The 18,190-nt window shown below is 34.0% G+C and overlaps 1 protein-coding gene across 13 annotated transcripts in view; it reads right to left on the bottom strand.

Annotated features, from left to right (window-relative positions):
- The window catches only part of EHBP1 (EH domain binding protein 1), a 367,874-nt gene that overhangs the window by 167,450 nt on the left and 182,234 nt on the right, over window positions 1-18,190 (bottom strand). For 10 of the 13 annotated variants that reach the window (XM_032353634.1, XM_032353639.1, XM_032353635.1 and 7 more), the window contains 4 exons: window positions 14,693-14,797; window positions 13,926-14,048; window positions 8,990-9,230; window positions 351-540 (listed from right to left, as the gene is read on the bottom strand). In XM_032353634.1, coding sequence (XP_032209525.1) covers window positions 351-540; window positions 8,990-9,230; window positions 13,926-14,048; window positions 14,693-14,797 — 659 coding nt within the window. The remainder of the gene's footprint in view (window positions 1-350; window positions 541-8,989; window positions 9,231-13,925; window positions 14,049-14,692; window positions 14,798-18,190) is intronic. The other 3 variants (XM_032353641.1, XM_032353643.1, XM_032353644.1) reach the window with 1 other exon arrangement.

Here is an 18,190-nt window from a genome sequence, read left to right as displayed (position 1 = left end):
CTCAAAGGAGGATTTCTATTCATTCCTCTATATCAGTGCAAGCTGTCCCTCACACCGGACTGCTTTAGAGTATCCTTTCTTTAAAGCACCGTCCCTATAATTATAATGTCTTTCTTCCTCTATTTCAAAACAGCATTTAAAAAAATCTTAACTCAAACTATCCAGTCATACTCTTCTATAAATTTACAGGTTCCCAAACATATACACAGTATTGCAGTAAAAGGGATTTATTTAGATTTTACTTTTAAATCATCAAAATAGCAAACAATGACTTTTTAAAATTCAAATTAAATTGCATGGAGAAGAAAAGATAAATATAATACATGTTTTTACTAAGAATAAACTCCTACCTTAGGAGAAGTGGAGAGATCTCTTCCTGCAGAAATAACGGTGTTTTCATTTACTCCTCCTGTCTTTGGTGAGATGGCTGGTGGGGCTGGAGCTTTTCTTTTCACTCTCCTTTCAGTTTCTAGTTCTTGAAGTGGAGTTACCAAATTATTTGGAGAAAGAGTTGGTTTAGGTTCATAAAAAGGATTAGATCTGAATGAAAGAAGAAGTATTGTTAAATGTTACCCTAAAAATAGTTCATTCCTAACTAAAATAATAAAAAAATAAAAATTTATAAAACTATAAAATACTGAAAATGATAAGGAGAAACCCAAACTAGTGATAACCTACAATTTGGAAACAATCACTATTGATCTATTTTTTATGAATCATTAACAATAAAATTTTTCCCTTTAAAAAAGTATTTTTAAATTTTTTTCATACAAGGTCACACTTGGCTCTATTGTATATAGAGCCTTAGAAAAATGTTTATAGTAATAGTAAATCCCATATACTCCCCATACCCAAGGTAAAGGAAATAAGATATGGAAACATTGATTTGCTTTTTTATGCTCCCCACATCAAACATTCTTTTTTTTTCCTTGCACTTCATCCCTTCTCATTAGGATGAAATGCATTTAGAAGTTCACTCAGCAAGGCTGTATTAATAGTAAATTCTCCCAGGCATTGAAAATATCTTTATGTCACACTAAATGATAATTCAGCTAGGTAGAAAATTCTAGTTGTAAGTTAATTCATCTCAGCACTCTGATGATATTAGCCCACTGTCAGCCTAGTATTGCTCTTTTAGAAGTCATCTTTTATCTTTGGTTGCTGTTAGGATCTTCTTTTTTCTTCTGGTTTTGAGTAATTTTACTATGATATGTCTAGGTGTGGATTTCTTTTAATTTATCCTGTTTCAGGCTCTTTATATCTCCTAAGTCTGAAGATGTAGGTTTAATTAGTTCTGAAAAATTATCAACCATTATCTCTTTGATAGCCTCTTCTCTATTTTCTCTATTCTCTTCTTTAGAAAATCTTATCAGATGTATGTTGAATTATCTCTCTCCTTCATATGTCTACAAATTTTCATTTCTCCCATGTTATATTCTGGATAATTCCTCATATCTATGATCCAGTTAACTACCTCTCTCTTCATCTGTGTCTAATTTAATGTTTAATTCTCCAGAATTTTTAATTCTGATAAGCATTTTTCTTCATGTGGCTGTGTATAGAATACCTCAGGTATAGAGATCTGAGTCATTAATCATTTAAACATATTTACTTCAGAGTCTCTATCTGATAAATCTATTACTTTAAGTTTCTGCATGGACAATCCTAGTGTTTCTTGTCTCCTGACTCTTTCTCTTAGTAGTATACTGTTTCCTTGTACGATTTGTAATTCTAGATTTCGAGTTCAGGGCTTAATCTGAGGAAATCCTGCAGAGTCTGAGCTGGGAGTGTCTCCTTTCAATGTTTATGTTTGTTTTTGCCAAGTGCTTCAGGAGCCATTTTATGTTCTTTTTTCTTGGCTTGGAGGATCCCAGGCCACCCTACCACTAAAATGCCAAATCCATAGAGGATTTGGGTGGGCCTATGTGCTTATAACGTTTCTGGGAATACTTTTTTTTTTTTTTCTCTACCTACAGTCTAGGCCCAGGCAAAAAACCCTTCCTTGTTAACTCCTTTTATAAATAGATGACTTTTTTTTGCATTAGTTGTCCGTAGACACAAGTATCTGGTATATGTGATGATTAGTCTTCCTATAAACTGTTATCCTGGTTTTTATTTGTTAGTTTGTTACATTTTTTCCCCCAACACCAACACCTAGAATTGTATATGTAAAGAATAAAATTTCTGAGTCCACAAGGTTAAGAACCAGCTGACCCAAATACAGTGATTATTCCAAGGGAATTACACCTAGTCATATAAGGTCTGTACTGGTAATGACCCTCTGTTTTAATTACAAATGCTCTTTTAACTACAACAGTATCAGACTCACTAAGAACCAATACCAATTATGTACACCCTTAACTAAGAATTTACATGTGGACAGTCAAAGCATGAGACTGGGTACCAAGTAGATATGGATCAGAGATGGGAAATATATCATAATTGTGATGTCATTCTTATGCTATACTCATGGCAGCAATGAGTGTCATGGGATTCTTTCCACTGAGCTAGGGTACAGTCACAGAATCTCTCTCAGCTCTGCTCAAGGTAGTTGCTTTTAACTGAATGGGGTTGGCATTTACAAAGAAACGTATTTCCTGTTCTTCCTCTTCTTATGTCTGTGCATTCAAGAGAATAAGAATAGGAAACTGCACTTGAAAATTTGTTTTTCAGACGAAATATTCTTGCCTAGTAAGTGATCAAGACATGCTTGAAGTATTCACATCCCATGTTTACAACTGGAGAAGAACTTGGGGATATCAAAATAAGGAACAATGTTAAAATAACTAGGTATTCAAAAAAAGCTGAGTATTCTCTCTGAAAAGGGACATGAAAGGTATCACATCTAGCCTAGAATGGAGGGCTTACCAATTACATTATTAATTAAGATTAATGAAGTGTTTATGCGGTGCTAGGCACTATTTTAAGTATTTCATATGTAATTAACCCATTTAATCCCTACAAGTTTGTTTCTTGGGCTGATTAAACTGAGAGCCTCATACAGCTATTTTTCAAACTCTAAAAGTAGTTTGAAGGGGGCGCCTGGGTGGCTCAGTTGGTTAAGCGACTGCCTTCAGCTCAGGTCATGATCCCAGAGTCCTGGGATCGAGTCCCACATCAGGCTCCCTGCTCCTTGGAGAGTCTGCTTCTCCCTCTGACTTTCTCCCCTCTCATGCTCTCTTTCACTGTCTCTCTCTCAAATAAATAAATAAAATAAAAAGTAGTTTGAAGGGAGGTAAATGTAAAGAAAGAAGATGAAAACAACATTTTTTTTAAAACTCCAAAACTTAAAAGAGAGAAAAATCTTTTTCCCCCCAAACTTACTATTTGCCAACTAATGTTAAATATTTTAGAACTAGGGGCACCTGGGTGGCTCCATTGGTTAAGCGACTGCCTTAGGCCTAGGTCATGATCCCAGGATCCTGGGATGGACCATGGCATGGGGCTCCCTGCTCAGTGGGAGGCCCGCTTCTCCCTCTTCCTCTGCCACTGCTCAGCCTACTTGTGCTCTCTATCTCTGTCAAATGAATAAATAAAATCTTTAAAAACGATTAAAAAAGTTTCAGAATTAAACAGACCCATTTCAATCTAACTCAATTAATTAATTAGGTGATATTCTAAAAAACTCTTCTGGTTAGGTCTGTCTAGAATAAACTACCGTAACAGTTTGTAAGATGGTAGCTGCCATAATAATCATTATTATTATTTTGTTACGTAAATATGGCTAGTCTTAAGACAACTTAAGAAGTGTTAGAGGACATTTATATTGCAAAAGGATTTGTGCTTCAAAGCCTTCAAAGAAAACTGACAAAATCCCTTAAAACAGGTATGATTCGGTACACTTTATTTAACTTACAATACTCAGTTGTATGTAATTTTTATAAAAACGTATCTAGTATGTATACAAAAGTAACTAGATATTATCCTTTTTCTTCCTATTTCTGCCTGCTTCAAACCACTTGGGTCTCCCTCTAATCACTTGAATATTAGTATTCCTGTCAAAAGAAGGCAAATGCAAGTAAAAAGGAAGCTCATAATCAGCTGATTTCCAAAGCTGGATCATAAGACTCATATTACTAGAAACATAATCAAAACAGACATTTTCTTGAAACAATTAGAGCTATGTTTCTCAATCTGTTTTATACTATAACATGTAGTAAAAATGAAATTGGTATGTCATGTTATCATAAAAACATTGGAAGTTGCTGGAAAAATCAGGGTACCAGGGACTCCAGCTGCCCTGGACCATGCCTCACCGCCAGAAAGACTAAAGGAATGAGTGAATGAGTATCTCTGCACGCCTATAATCTACTGGTGAGAAAACAGTGTGCTAGGCACCACCACTTGCTAGGTATTAAGTAAGAGTAAGACAAGCTTCTACTACTAAGTGCTTTGAATGACCCTCCCCTATGGATCAGAGATTTCTAACAAAAACTGAATTTAAAAACAAAAATGAATTTCCTACTTTTTTTTTTTTCAAGATTTTATTTATTTGACAGAGACACAGTGAGAGAGGGAACACAGGCAGGATGAGTGGGAGAGGGAGAAGCAGACTCCTTGCTGAGCAGGGAGCCCGATGCTGGCTGAAGGCAGATGCTTAATGACTGAGCCACCCACGTGCCCCTGAATTTCCTACTCTTAAAGAATAACCAGGATATCATCATATTTATATGAAGTGTCCAGAATACTCAAATCCCTTTGGACAAAAAGGAGATTAATGGTTTTAGGAGGCAGGGGAAGGGAGGAATTGAAACTGACCATTAACAGGTAAAGGATTTCTTTTTGGGGTGACAAAAATGCTCTGGAATTAGATTGTGGTGATGGCTGCACAACACAATGAATTAGCTAAGAACCAGTGAAGTGTACACTTTAAATACAGAGTTTTATGTTTTGTGAAGTATATCTTAATAAAAAAAGGTGCTATTAAAAAAGTGACTAGTATACACTGTGCTATAAAAAAGTGAATATATATGAAATATATGGTTATGAACATGCTCCCTTCTCTATAAAATAAATTATGTAATTACTGATCAACACATTTTTAAAAATATATAGTATTTTTAGTAAAGAAAAGCTACTTAAGCAACTAGCATAATTTCCACATTCTGTTGATTATCTATGATTTGAATAACCTATTCCAGGGCTTCCTATATCACTTTGAATAAGTAAAGATTATTTTTATCCTTGTACTATATACTTGAGTAGTAGATTAGTTCATCACTAACTCACTGTGAACTAAAAATTCATCTTTTACATTAAGTGGAAAACTGGACAGAATAATTTTAAGTGACATTATTCATCGCTTAGAAAACAATTCATCTGGGGCACCTGGGTGGTTCAGTGGGTTAAAGCCTCTCCCTTTTGCTCGAGTCATGATCCCAGGGTCCTGAGATCAAGCCCCACATCTGGGCTCTCTGCTCAGCAGGGAGCCTGCTTCCTCTCTCTCTGCCTGCCTCTGCCTGCCTCTCTGTCTGCTTGTCATCTCTGTCAAATAAATAAATAAAATCTTTAAAAAAAAAAAAAAAGACAAGAATTCATCCAAGAAAAAGAATTACAGAAAGAAAAACTATAAGTTGATTAGAAATAGGACTGACATACTGAAAAAATAATAAAATGCGAAGCAAGGGTACAGTGAAATCTGTAGTTTCTTTCCTCTCACTCTGAAACTTTACATTTCTTTGGAAAAAACACATTTCTTAAATGAGTGCGTAGAGTCTCTGAATAAAATTCAAAGACAACTTTTCTTTGGAAATGGACATACAACAATACCAGAAATAATTTTATGCTGTTAGAGTCATTTCATAAATGTCTTGAAAAAATATTATTGCTTTCTCAGTTTTCATTTTTGCTACATAAACTAATGGCTGAACTAACTCCCAAACACAAAACACAAGAAACTGAGAAAACCCCCGTGGTTGCTAAGCACACAGGACACATGCTACTTGCACTGAAGGGTATTTACTTTCTCTTAGTGCTGATGGATATACTGAGGTTCTGAAGGTTGCTTTACACATCAAAGTATTCAGCACTATTCATTTGTGATAGTTTTATGTCAGAGGATGCAGGAAGAGTTTGGTAATGGAAGATGAGTAATACAGGCTTTTCACTCGATGAAAGGTCATAAGTTTATTATTGAAGTAAGAACAAATTTTGGAAGATTTCTGCTAATATAATTGGACCTACAGACTTTTGGACAAAAAAGACGGAGAAATAGAGTTCTCCCTGAACTCTCAAATTAGCTGATGAGCAATCTTCAGAATAGGTATGTAGATTCCTATTAAAAAAAAAAGCTAAAGTGTTTATAGGTTCCCTCTGGTAATCTCAGATGATTGAGCAATTTAGAATGTTCTTTATTCATGGGAAACTTGTAAAGACTGTGACTTTCATGTGGAAAAAAAGAATGGTCAAAAGGAAACACCCAGTGATTCTGATTTTAGTTTTTATTAAGGCATTTTAAAAGTTTAAGCAAACATTAGATGTCTCTTTAATTTGTTAATAAGAGAGAGCAGGGTGTGTATGTGTATGTTGTGTAATACTCATGCATCTTGGAATGACTGAATGCTTGTACTTAAAGTTTATATTTACATTCAAATACTCTAGGTGTGTGGCTATTACTCAGCACCTACACCACCCATGAGAAATTTTATTTTGATCACACATTAGCTATTTCAAATAAAACAGATATAACTTTAGCAGTTGAGTTGAGTTGAGCTAACTTTTTCAACCCCTATAGTTATTAATCAGTATTGAAATCTAAACCTAGGTTTGGAATCAGCTGATCACTACCATGTATTTCCATGCACTTACAGAAAATGAGAACTTTTTTAGGTTTTATTAAAATATAACTAGGCCCATGGAAGCATGTAGCACATGTGAGAGTCACAGGCCATGTGGTGTAAAATGGAAAAAGCTTGAGAAATGCAGTTCCAAAGCAACAGAAAACAAGTCAACTACTTTATTCTTCCAAGCAAGTCTTTCAAATATTTGAATTTGGTTATTGTAGTTTTCTAAAATAATCTCTATGTCCCTATGCCCTCAATCACTGCTCTTTTGATGTGGTTTCTGGACATTTTGATGACTCTGTTGCTCTATTCTTTTAATGCTCTGAATCATCAATGCTCCTTGTAAAGAGTAGCACCCAGAAGTAAAATAGTGCTCAAAGCAAGAGCTGACCAATGCACAGGAAAGAAATGGCATTTCTTTCTTAACACCAAGCAACTGCTCCCAAGATTCATACAGGAGCCTTTTTTAAAAATTCCCCTCTCAGTCTATAATATCCCCATTATTTTGAAAGATTTTCCTATTAAACTGTATTTTTAAAGGAATAACTATTTTTCACAAGATCTAAATAATCTTCATATACTAAAATTCACATATTTCTGAGAAAAACAAAGACCCATATAGCCTTACTACAAGTAAACATATAATTACTATTCTATTAATTCCATCATCACCTGTTTCATTTCTGCGTCCATACCTAATGACTGAGTTTCCTCCTCATGATGGGTCAGGTTTTCCTGTTTCTTTACATGCCTGATAGATTTTTGACTGGTTGTTGGACACTGTCAATTTTATGTTTTGGGTGCTGGATTTTTTGGTATTCCTTTTGGTATCTCTGGTATATCTGCATGACGTGCAGATAAGTTACTTGGAAATATTCTGATTCTTTGAGCCTTGCTCTTAAGCTCTGTTAGGGCAAGCCTAGAACAGCCTTTAGTGCAGGGCTAATCTCACCACATTTTTGAGACACTCTGATGAGGACCTGACTTGATGTCCCATGTGTAAGGAACCACTTGGAAACAAACTATTCTTGGTCCTGGGTGAACTCCAGGGATGTTTCTGTGAGATTCTTTGTCCTTAATAATTTCTTCATATGTATGCTCTCATCAATACTCAGCTAAAGTCTCAGGGGGAACCGTCGACAGATCTCTGAAACTCAGGTTCTGAGTAGCTCTCTCTTCTCAGATACCCTGTCCACAATTCTATTCTATTCTCCTCAGTACCTCCAAAGTCCAAACTGTCTTCTCAATCCATGGAGATTACTAGGACTTTTAGGCTCTTCTTCCCAAACTAGAGTTGGAAATTCTCTCCCTTAAATAAAGCTTGGAGAAGCACAGGGCTCACTTTTGTTTTTGTTCTCTCAGAAATCACTGTCCTGTGCTATTTGCATACAATATCTGAAAACCATTTTTTCATATATTTCATTCAGCTTTTTAGTTTTTTAAGACAAGAAGCTATATTCAGCCTATTACTTCATCTATTACTTCCACCTCCAGCTAGAAGTGGAAGTTTTGTTGTTGCTATTTAACACACTCAGGGCCACAGTCTGCAGCCACACAAGCTGTGGACTGTGTAACTCCAGAATACCATGTGCACACACCCTTCTCCTATCTTCACCCTAAATTTGAGTAAAATGGCAGCCCTAATCATACTGACTTTTTAAAATGAGCTTGTAACAATAACACTCATATTTCAGTAAGAACCATAACTCAAATGAAGGCAATTCCTAATTTATAATTGCTATGGTCTTGTTTGGCATTTGACAAGTGTTCTCATCAAAACGATATCATAAATGACGATTTGGTTCCCACAAGAGAACCTAACATTATTGAAGTGTAATGCCTACGGTAACTGAATAAAAACACTTAAGCACCATTTATAATGTGGTTTTTGTGGGAAGACACAATTGGAATTCTAACTAGAGATTTCAATAACATACTCCGTCGTTAATTTAGGGTGCACATACATTCACATGGAAGAGGGTGGAAGAATAAGTATCAAAATAAGAATAAGTATCAAAATCATAAAAATTCAGATGGATATGAGATAGATACTAACTTGTAAACTGTGTATTAATGCTGGGACAGAACTCTTTATACCAATTACAGAAGCATCTCTTTAACCCCCTGAGCCACCCAGGCGCCCCCCAGAAGCATCTCTTTAAACAAAGAGACTGACTTGTGATGATTGCAGAATAAAATGTACTTACTCATCCAACTCTTCTTCTTCTGTTTTAGAGCTATCAGCATAGAGGTACTTGCTCATGTCCACAGGTCTTACATTTTTTCTTTTTGTAGACTGAGGAGGAGAGTCCTTTATAGTTACAAAAGTTTCTGGCTCATCGAATGGGTTCAAATACTGTGGAGTTTGTATCTCTTTAAAGGGATTATAGCTATTACTATAAAAAGATTCCTCTGATTTTTTAGGTGATGCTGTTTCAGTGATGGGTTCTATAAAACAATAGCAAAAAATGAATTAAACAAAATACTATCTCATATTTTCTTATATTCTTAGTGTTTAAAAAATAATCTTTAATTAATACTCAGTGAGGCTGAAAGAGTCAAAACAACAATACACTTTAGAGGGGCTAAGTTCAGAAGATGTGTTACCTAAGATCTTTGTCTACTTCTCCAGGAATGCTGCTCCCTCAAACAGTAGCTTTGAACAGGCTATTTTTATTTTTTAATTTAATTTAATTCTATTTTATTTTATTTACAGGGGGAGAGGGGGAGGAGGCATGGAGAGGGAGACAGAGAATCTTTTTTTTTTTTTAGCTTTAAAATTATATTTTATTTTATATTATTTTTTTAAAATTTTTTCAACAAAGTATTATAGATTTTATTTTTTTTAATTAAAAAAAATTTTATAAACATATAATGTATTATTAGCCCCAGGGGTATAGGTCTGTGAATCTCCAGGTTTACACACTTCACAGCACTCACCATAGCACATACCCTCCCCAATGTCCATAACTCTACCACCCTCTCCCTACCCACCTCCTCCCGGCCACCCTCAGTTTGTTTTGTAACATTAAAAGTCTCTTTTGGTTTGTCTCCCTCCCGATCCCATCTTGTTTCATTTATTCTTTTCCTACCCCCCTAATACCCTCGCCCGTTGCATCTCCACTTCCTCATATCAGGGAGATCATATGATAGTTGAGACAGAGAATCTTAAGCAGGTTTTGCACCCAGCATGGAGCCCAACATGGGCTTGATCTCACAACCCTGAAATCATGACCTGAGCCAAAATCAAGAGTCAGACACTTAACCAACGTAGTCACCTAGGCGCCCCTAAAATGGCATCTTTGGAATATCCTTGGAGTCTTTAATATTATTAGCATTACAGTATCTAATATTTGAAATTTTAATCTTCCTAGAGGACAATTCTATTATTATTTTATTTGCCTATACTAGTTTGCCATCTTAAACTGATATAAAATACATGTGTTTTTAAGAACATAAAGTGGATTAAATTTTGAAGTTGGTTTTGGTAGCTACAGAAGCAGAGACCACTCAGGGAACTAAAAATTCACTCTGGACTGTATCAAATATATACCCACGTATCACTGAATTCGTTTCGCAAAGCCTTCCAAGAGTAGGTTTCTGTATGCTATAAGACCTTAAAATTTAGAGCTTTTAATCAGATGGGTTGATTTTTTTCAATATAACTTTGATCCAATAAGTACTCTATTTAGTAATGTAAAGGACTAACATAAGAATTCTCATGTAGAAAGCGCTATATTAAAGTCATATTGATAAGCTGATAGATATGCTACATCAAATTTTTCTAAATTTTATTATTTTAAATTTCATTTTGAAAACCAAGGTACCCTTAAAAATAAAATTCTGACTCCCAGCACAAAAAGAACTACAATAGCATCATGTTCTCCAACAATACTTATGAAGTGCCTAGTACCAGCCTTTTTCTTATGTGTCTTAATATTTTATTTTTTTTAATGTGTCTTAATGCTTTAAAACAAAACTAGAATTTATAATAAAACTGTCCAATATTTGGTCACAGATTCTGCTGATAAAAACAATGTTTTCCCAGACTGGAGAAGTTTAAGAAAGCTAACAATCAAAGGGTAGTTTAAAAGTTTATGCCATGCATTTCTGACAAAATACTCTAGAAGGCAAAAAACTGATTACTGAAATTCTCAAGAAAAATAACTATTTCATAAGTGACTTCAAAAAATTTAATCCAATTATTATACAAATTTCATGACTGACATATTTATGACTTTTATATTTTAAAGTCAAGCTCCTTTTACTTACACTGTAGACATTAGCCCAGAAAACTTATTTTGTCTTTATATTGGAGAAAAACCTCTGAACTGAAATTCTATACACCTTGGAAAAGCAATTAAAAAGTGTGAAAGAGAATTCATAAAATCATAATAAATACTGAAATGAATTTAAATAAATCTTAAATTTTAAATTTTTTTTTTTTTTACAGATTTTTTTTTTTTTTAAGATTTTATTTATTTATTTGAAGAGAGAGATCACAAGTAGGCAGAGAGGCAGGCAGAGAGAGAGGTGGAAGCAGGCTCCCTGCTGAGCAGAGAGCCCGATGTGGGACTCGATCCCAGGACCCTGAGATCATGACCTGAGCCGAAGGCAGCGGCTTAACCCACTGAGCCACCCAGGCGCCCTTAAATTTTAAATTTAAATTTAAATTTAGACTACTCTAGAGAAGAGACACAGTAACTAACTTTTTTAACACCAGGATAATATTCAAACTTAACACTTCATTAGATTCTTTATAGTAATGTAAACAAGGCATTTTCTTTTCTTTATAGGGGAAAAGAGGCTGGAAAATTTTTGCCTATTCAATTTTTATTAAGAAATATCAAGTCTCAAATGCTTGAGAAACCGACAAAACTGGTCAGCGGAAATGATTTTTATTTTTTACTTTCAGGAAAAGGATTGCAAAAATTGACCCAAGCAGATTCATCAGTTACAAAACCAAAAGCAAGATAGTATTCAAACTATAGAGCACAGCTTGAAGATGACAGAAATGGCAACAAAGGAGGGTTTAAAATGAGATTATTTTATATAAAAGCTAACAAACACATTTAACAACTTTCTAAAAGGGTCACTGAAGCACAGAATGTCATGAATGTAAGAGAAGAATTGAAGCTATAAAAGCAAATAAAAGAACCACCTAAACAACTCAACAAATTATTTTTTCCTCAAATGCTTTTGTTACTTGAGGATGCAGATTTTCATCAATAAAAATTAAAAAACTATTTCTAAAAAACAAGCATTCTCCTATTAGAAAATACTTAGACCAAAGACTATAAGAAGAGTATATTTAAAGAAAATATTGGTTGTCACTTTTTTTTTTTTTTTTTTTTTTTAGCTCTATAAGCATGGTTAAAGATTCTGAATCAGGTTGACTAAACTCGCCTAAATAGAAATGCTGTATTACGTCTTACCTGCTACTCCTTTCTATACCTCAGACAACAGAGCCATATATATATTTTTAAAACTATTTTTATTTCACTTTGAAATGGAAAGCTCAAATACTGATACCTCAAAATATTTTGGTAATATTTTGAAAACTCAGAAAACTCAGATGGATGTAGTATACAATTGAGAAGAAGCCATATGGTCAAAAGACAGTAATTCGGAATCTTAGCTCCAACTCCACTTCCATTTACCTAAAGTTTTTGCTCAAATCAGCAAATTCCTCTGGGCCTCCACTTCCTAATCTATGAAAAGAGGCAGCTGAAGTAGATTACTTCTAAGATTTATTACAACCATTGACATTTAAAATTCATTCTTAATATATACCGCTCACAACAACAAAAAAATCTCATTAAATTAAATTTATGAATTTAGAATCTGGTAAGAAGGGAGAAAGTAAAGGATGAGAAGGAGAAATGGATTACAAAATGATATTGCTCCAAGAAGAGTAAATCTTGAAGCTAAAACCTCATTTTTACCATGACAGGTAGTAACAAAATTCTTCAAAGCTCATGAGGATTTCATAAGAGCAGTCTAAAAGATGTACACACTGGTTAATCATTCTTGCATTTACTTTGAAAAAAGTTTAATTAAACAGAGGTCTCACTTCTTCAACAGTTCTTATCTAGGCTTTAAGAGTTCAAAACTACTTGAAAAAAAAAATGACTCGGGAAAAAAAAAATTCTGTGGATGTATTCCACACAAGTATGTTGTATATATGATTGCAGGAGTGTTCAATCTTCTTTTTGCTACATGCTATTTACATGCACAACTTACTCTTAACTACTTACTATAATTCTCAGCCCAAGACATGGAGTGGGAGTGGGGGAGTTCACTGGACTCTGCAGGAAAGGGCATAGGCACTGAGAGAGGGAGAAGCCATCCCACAACCCCAATATTAGCATGTGTCACAACTTGACCTTACTTGACAGACCAATCTAATGAGACTTTACTATATGCCAGCTAATTGAAACCCTGTCATCTCTAACATTAGAGCTTTACCATCTAACTTGACCAAACTGTTAGAGTATTTAAAAATAACCCCCATTTTGGGCGCCTGGGTGGCTCAGTGGGTTAAGCCGCTGCCTTCGGCTCAGGTCATGATCTCAGGGTCCTGGGATCGAGTCCCGCATCGGGCTCTCTGCTCAGCAGGGAGCCTGCTTCCCTCTCTCTCTCTCTGCCTGCCTCTCCATCTACTTGTGATTTCTCTCTGTAAAATAAATAAATAAAATCTTTAAAAAAAATAAAAAAATAAAAAATAAAAATAACCCCCATTTAGAAGGTGGGTAGAGAGGAAAGGTGAAATAGGTGCTGAGGATTCAGATTACACTTATCGTGATGAGCACTGAGTAATGAATAGAATTGCTGAATCACTGTTTGGTACACCTGAAACCAATGTAACACTGCATGTTAATTATACTGGAATGAAAAAAAATAAACCCCATGTAAATGTTTATGTAAAGGTTTCTTTTTTCTTTATTCAATGGAAGCTACCCAGATTTGTTAATCAACTGCATTGAATACAATATCATCATAAACAAAAATTATTTTGAATCTTTAAAAAAAAACTCTTCCTACATTACAATTCAAGATTATACTTGATTGAATTCAAGATTCAATACAAGACTGAACTTGGTTTTATAAAGACTTTTAAAAGTACAGAAAAAAACTCGTTACCTTCTGAGTCAGGATCTCCAAATGGGTTTAATTCTGCTACATCAGGATCACCAAATGGATTTAAAGTCACAGTGGCCAAGTCCTTTTCTGCCTCATCCAAAAAGTTCAGTTTGTTGATAAGCTCTGAAAGTAAACGTTATGTGTTAGTTCACTATGACTGTAGTTAAGTATAATTCCTGATCATTCAAAAAATATTTCAAATTGTAAAAATTCACACTAACAATACCTGCAAATAATAAGACATAGCATTTTACCTATGGCAGAAGGCCATTCATGTATTTTGTAGCATACCAACATTTTCAAATAAAACAAAACAAATATATGCATATTAATTTGAAAATTATATCAGATAATGAACTAGAGAAACTTTCATCAGCCTAATTTAATCCAATAAAGTGCTGATTCTTAGAATATCTTTCAGTTCTAAATATGAATAATTCAATGGGTTTAATATAAACAAATATTTTAAAGACAGTATGGTTATAATACATAAGCTAGCTGAAGAAATATGCCACGTTATATAATCAATTATTATCTTAAAGATGTTTCTAAATCACTGCCTATCAAGGATACTATTATAAGGCTTTGCTAAAGATGGTAAGTATTGTTGTTGTCTGTTGGTACGCTACAAATTACCAAAGAAAACATTTAAGGAAAAGCACAAAGACAAAACTGACGGCTAATAAATACAGACAGAAGTCAAGAGGTAGCAGGTCACAGTAAATACAGGCAATCAGAAGCAGAAAGAAAGGAAGAAGCTCTTAGACCTTCAGAGGAACTGGCTGATTTAGCTGAAGGCATATTTGCTTGCTTTATGCAGTCATCTTGATCTTCATCTAAGCTGCTCAGAGCATTCAATTGGTTTACAATTTCTGTAAACAGAAGCCAGTCGAGACAAATGTAAGGTAAGGTCATTTAATTAAAGAGCCATAGAAGCATGCTGTTACTCAAAAAGACAAAGAGAGGGGATGTTTGGTTAATCAGGAGAATACATTCAGAGGATGTTATTTTGATGGACTATAGCAGATGTATTTAACGGAAAGTGACGTACTCTTATTTTAAAATAGAAAATATTTTGTTAAATTTATATTATTAATATAACATCTATATTAATAAACACAAAACAAAGATAATAACTCAAGAGGCTGACATTGGCTTTAGCAACTTCATGTTGTATTTATAAAACAGTGGTTTAAATGCATGTTAGAACAATTAAAAATGTCCGTTGATAACTACAGAAAAAAAGTATTATTTGTTTCATATTATAAACATAAGCTAAGGTTTTAAGAGTTTATCTACATGAATCATGAACAGAAAAACACTTGTTTCATGTTCTAGAATTTTAAAAATCAGCACATAATAAGAAGGGCAGGCAACAGCTACTATTTTCTACAGCAATTGTTCTTTTATGGGAACTCTTGAGTATTAGCTTTAGAAAATCTTACAATTTAGCCAATAAGAAACAAAAGGTTAGATAGAAAAATATTAAAATAAGATAGAATTCATTTTGTGCATAAGCAGAATTTTTTATCATGAGTCATATATATTTTGGACAACTCAGTATGTGTAATTATCATTCACTGAGTGAAAATTAACTGGAAAAAAAAAATAACAAAAGCCTAGTAGAGTATTCTAGTTAATCCTTGCTGTTTCCAAAGTTACAACCTGGGAATAGCTTAGGCATTAGGACAAATCAAACAGGTCGAGATTATTCAGTGGGGAAGAAAAAAAATAGTTAAAAATAGAAAAGAGTTATAAATTCAGCTGTAAAAATTGTGTTAACACTATGAATCTAAGTACACATTCTAAATTTCATTTAAACTAAATTACAGAATACACAGTTGTAATAAGTTTGTCTTCATCCATTCATTTGTTGTTGAATAAATATTTATCACTCTGTGCCAAGTATTATCCTTGGGACATAAAGATGAAAAAAACATACATGGCACTGTCCTCCGGGAATTGTATTGTATAAAAATACATATTAATATTGAAACAGGCTTAGTAGATGACTATTGGAGCATTAGATGGTCAGAAATACTAGTGTTATTTTACAGATCTTTGAGCTAAATATATACACAAATGTGATAAACTTATTCAATTTTTCTGTCTTGATGAGAAATACATTTTGCGTGAATAAAACTGCTTGAGATGGTCACATAAACCACAGAACGTAAGGAGTAAATTCTTTTAACATGAGTCATATGTTGACTTCTTTGAGTGATTTTGAATAGTAAGAGTTGGATAGTCAGACTTTATAAAATGTTTTTTTTTTTTCATTTTATTCTGCCAATGGTTTTAAACCCCACTCTCACTCAACCTAGTAAACTCCTCATTAAGATAGAGCTCATCCATAAACTAGATCCTTTACCTCTCACAGATAATTATAACTTGGTAATTTTTAAGGAAGTACGGATAGAGGATCAGTGTTAAGTGGTTACCAGTGCATGACTGACTTTTTTCATTTAATACTAGTTACATATTATTTAAAATTTGCAAATGATTCTTAACTTTGGAAGAATGAATAAAGAAATATTAACAACAGCAGCTAAACTTTCCATTCCTCCTAGAACTTCCGCTTCTAGACCTTTCATTCATTTTAACAAAGTGAAAGGTAATTCTGTTTAGCTATACCAATACTTTCTCTCTTTGGCATGCAAATAAATGTTAATTCAAATCATAATAAGAAGCAACCTCCAAAGAAATTCATTTACCTATTTAATAAATATTTATCAAAAACTTGTTATATATCTTTGGTAATACCTGCCTCATCACTTTATATTTTTGTGGGATAGGTAAGTGAAGCATTATACATTATATGATAAGTATGATAAATATTATGATTGAGATATGCATTACAGGCCATGTGAAACTGGAAAAGAGGAGGAAGATAGCTCATTCTAAGGTCAGGAAGGCCTTCTGAACTTATTTAAATTTGAGCTAATCCAAGACGACATCATTATTATTATTATTATTATTATTATTATTATTAAAGAAGAAATGGAGAGCATTCTACAGGACAAAAGGGAGGTAAATGAGAACAAGACACATCTGAAGAACTGCAAGTTGTATGGGGTTTAAGATGTCAGAGGTGGAAAACAGAATGAGATGAGGTTCGCAAATGTCCTATTCTAAGATTATTGTGGTTAAGCCAAAGAATGTGATCTTTACTCCGAGAAATATGAGAATCCACTGAAAAATCAAAATGTGTATTTTAGAAACATCACTCCAGCAGCAACATGGTGGCGGCATTTGGAAAAAAAACAGGACAGGAAGGAAGAAGATGAGTAGTTCAGCAACACCACTCCAAGAAAAGAGGCAATCAATAAATATTTGCTAATTAAAGAATAAATTAAGAATATAGATTTGGCAGTTAATTTGATGTGAAGGATAGGGAAAGGAATCTAGGACAAGTGCCAGCTCTCTATCTTGGATGACTATGTGGATAGTATTCTATTACTGTGATGGGGGCTATTCAGTTCAGAACATACCAAGCTACAAGTGTCTGTGAAACTTCCAGGGAAATAATTCAACTGGCAGATACAGATATTGGTCTGGAACCCAAAATAATTTTGTTATGTATTTCTCCCTTTAAAAAAGCACTTTTCAGGGCACCTGGGTGGCTCAGTCGGTTAAGTGTCTGACTCTTGATTTGGGCTAAAGTCATGATCTCAGGGTGTGAGACTAAGCCCCACATCAGGCTCTGCACTGAAGTCTGCTTAAGATTCTCTCTTTCCCTCTTCCGCTTCCCCCCTCCCTCTCCAAAACAAACAAACAAACAAACAAACAAACCACTTTTCTGTCTTTTTAATTTCCCATAGCCAATGTATTTCAAAATATATAATTGGAAAAAAGTTAAAAATTTAAAAGACTTATGACAAAGATATATCCCCAGAATTGTTTTAGGCAGGAAGCTTTCTCAGTAGTATATTACCTTGACTAAAACCCTTCCTGGCCCAATATATTTATATAATAGTGTATTACTTTTTATTATGGTCTGGTTTCACCAAATATTTATACATTTGAAAAATGCTAAGAATACTACGTAACAGCACAAATTTCTACCCCAGTGCTACTCAAATTGAGCAATAAACTTGTACTGTAAAACTTAGTCATAGCAACAGTGTATCATTCTGGACTTGCTTCACATTGGTGAAAACAAGAAGGAAAACTAAATTAGAGGCAGGCAATCGAAGAAAAGGGTCAAGTAATTTGAGACTCTCCTTTAGTTAGGAAGGCAAAAGAAGATAGAAATTGACCACAAG

The sequence above is a fragment of the Mustela erminea genome, chromosome 7 (genome assembly GCF_009829155.1).
Source record: "Mustela erminea isolate mMusErm1 chromosome 7, mMusErm1.Pri, whole genome shotgun sequence".
NCBI lineage: Eukaryota > Metazoa > Chordata > Mammalia > Carnivora > Mustelidae > Mustela > Mustela erminea.
The sequence above is the reverse complement of the archived record's forward strand: the minus strand, read 5'-3'. Positions and strand labels throughout refer to the sequence as shown.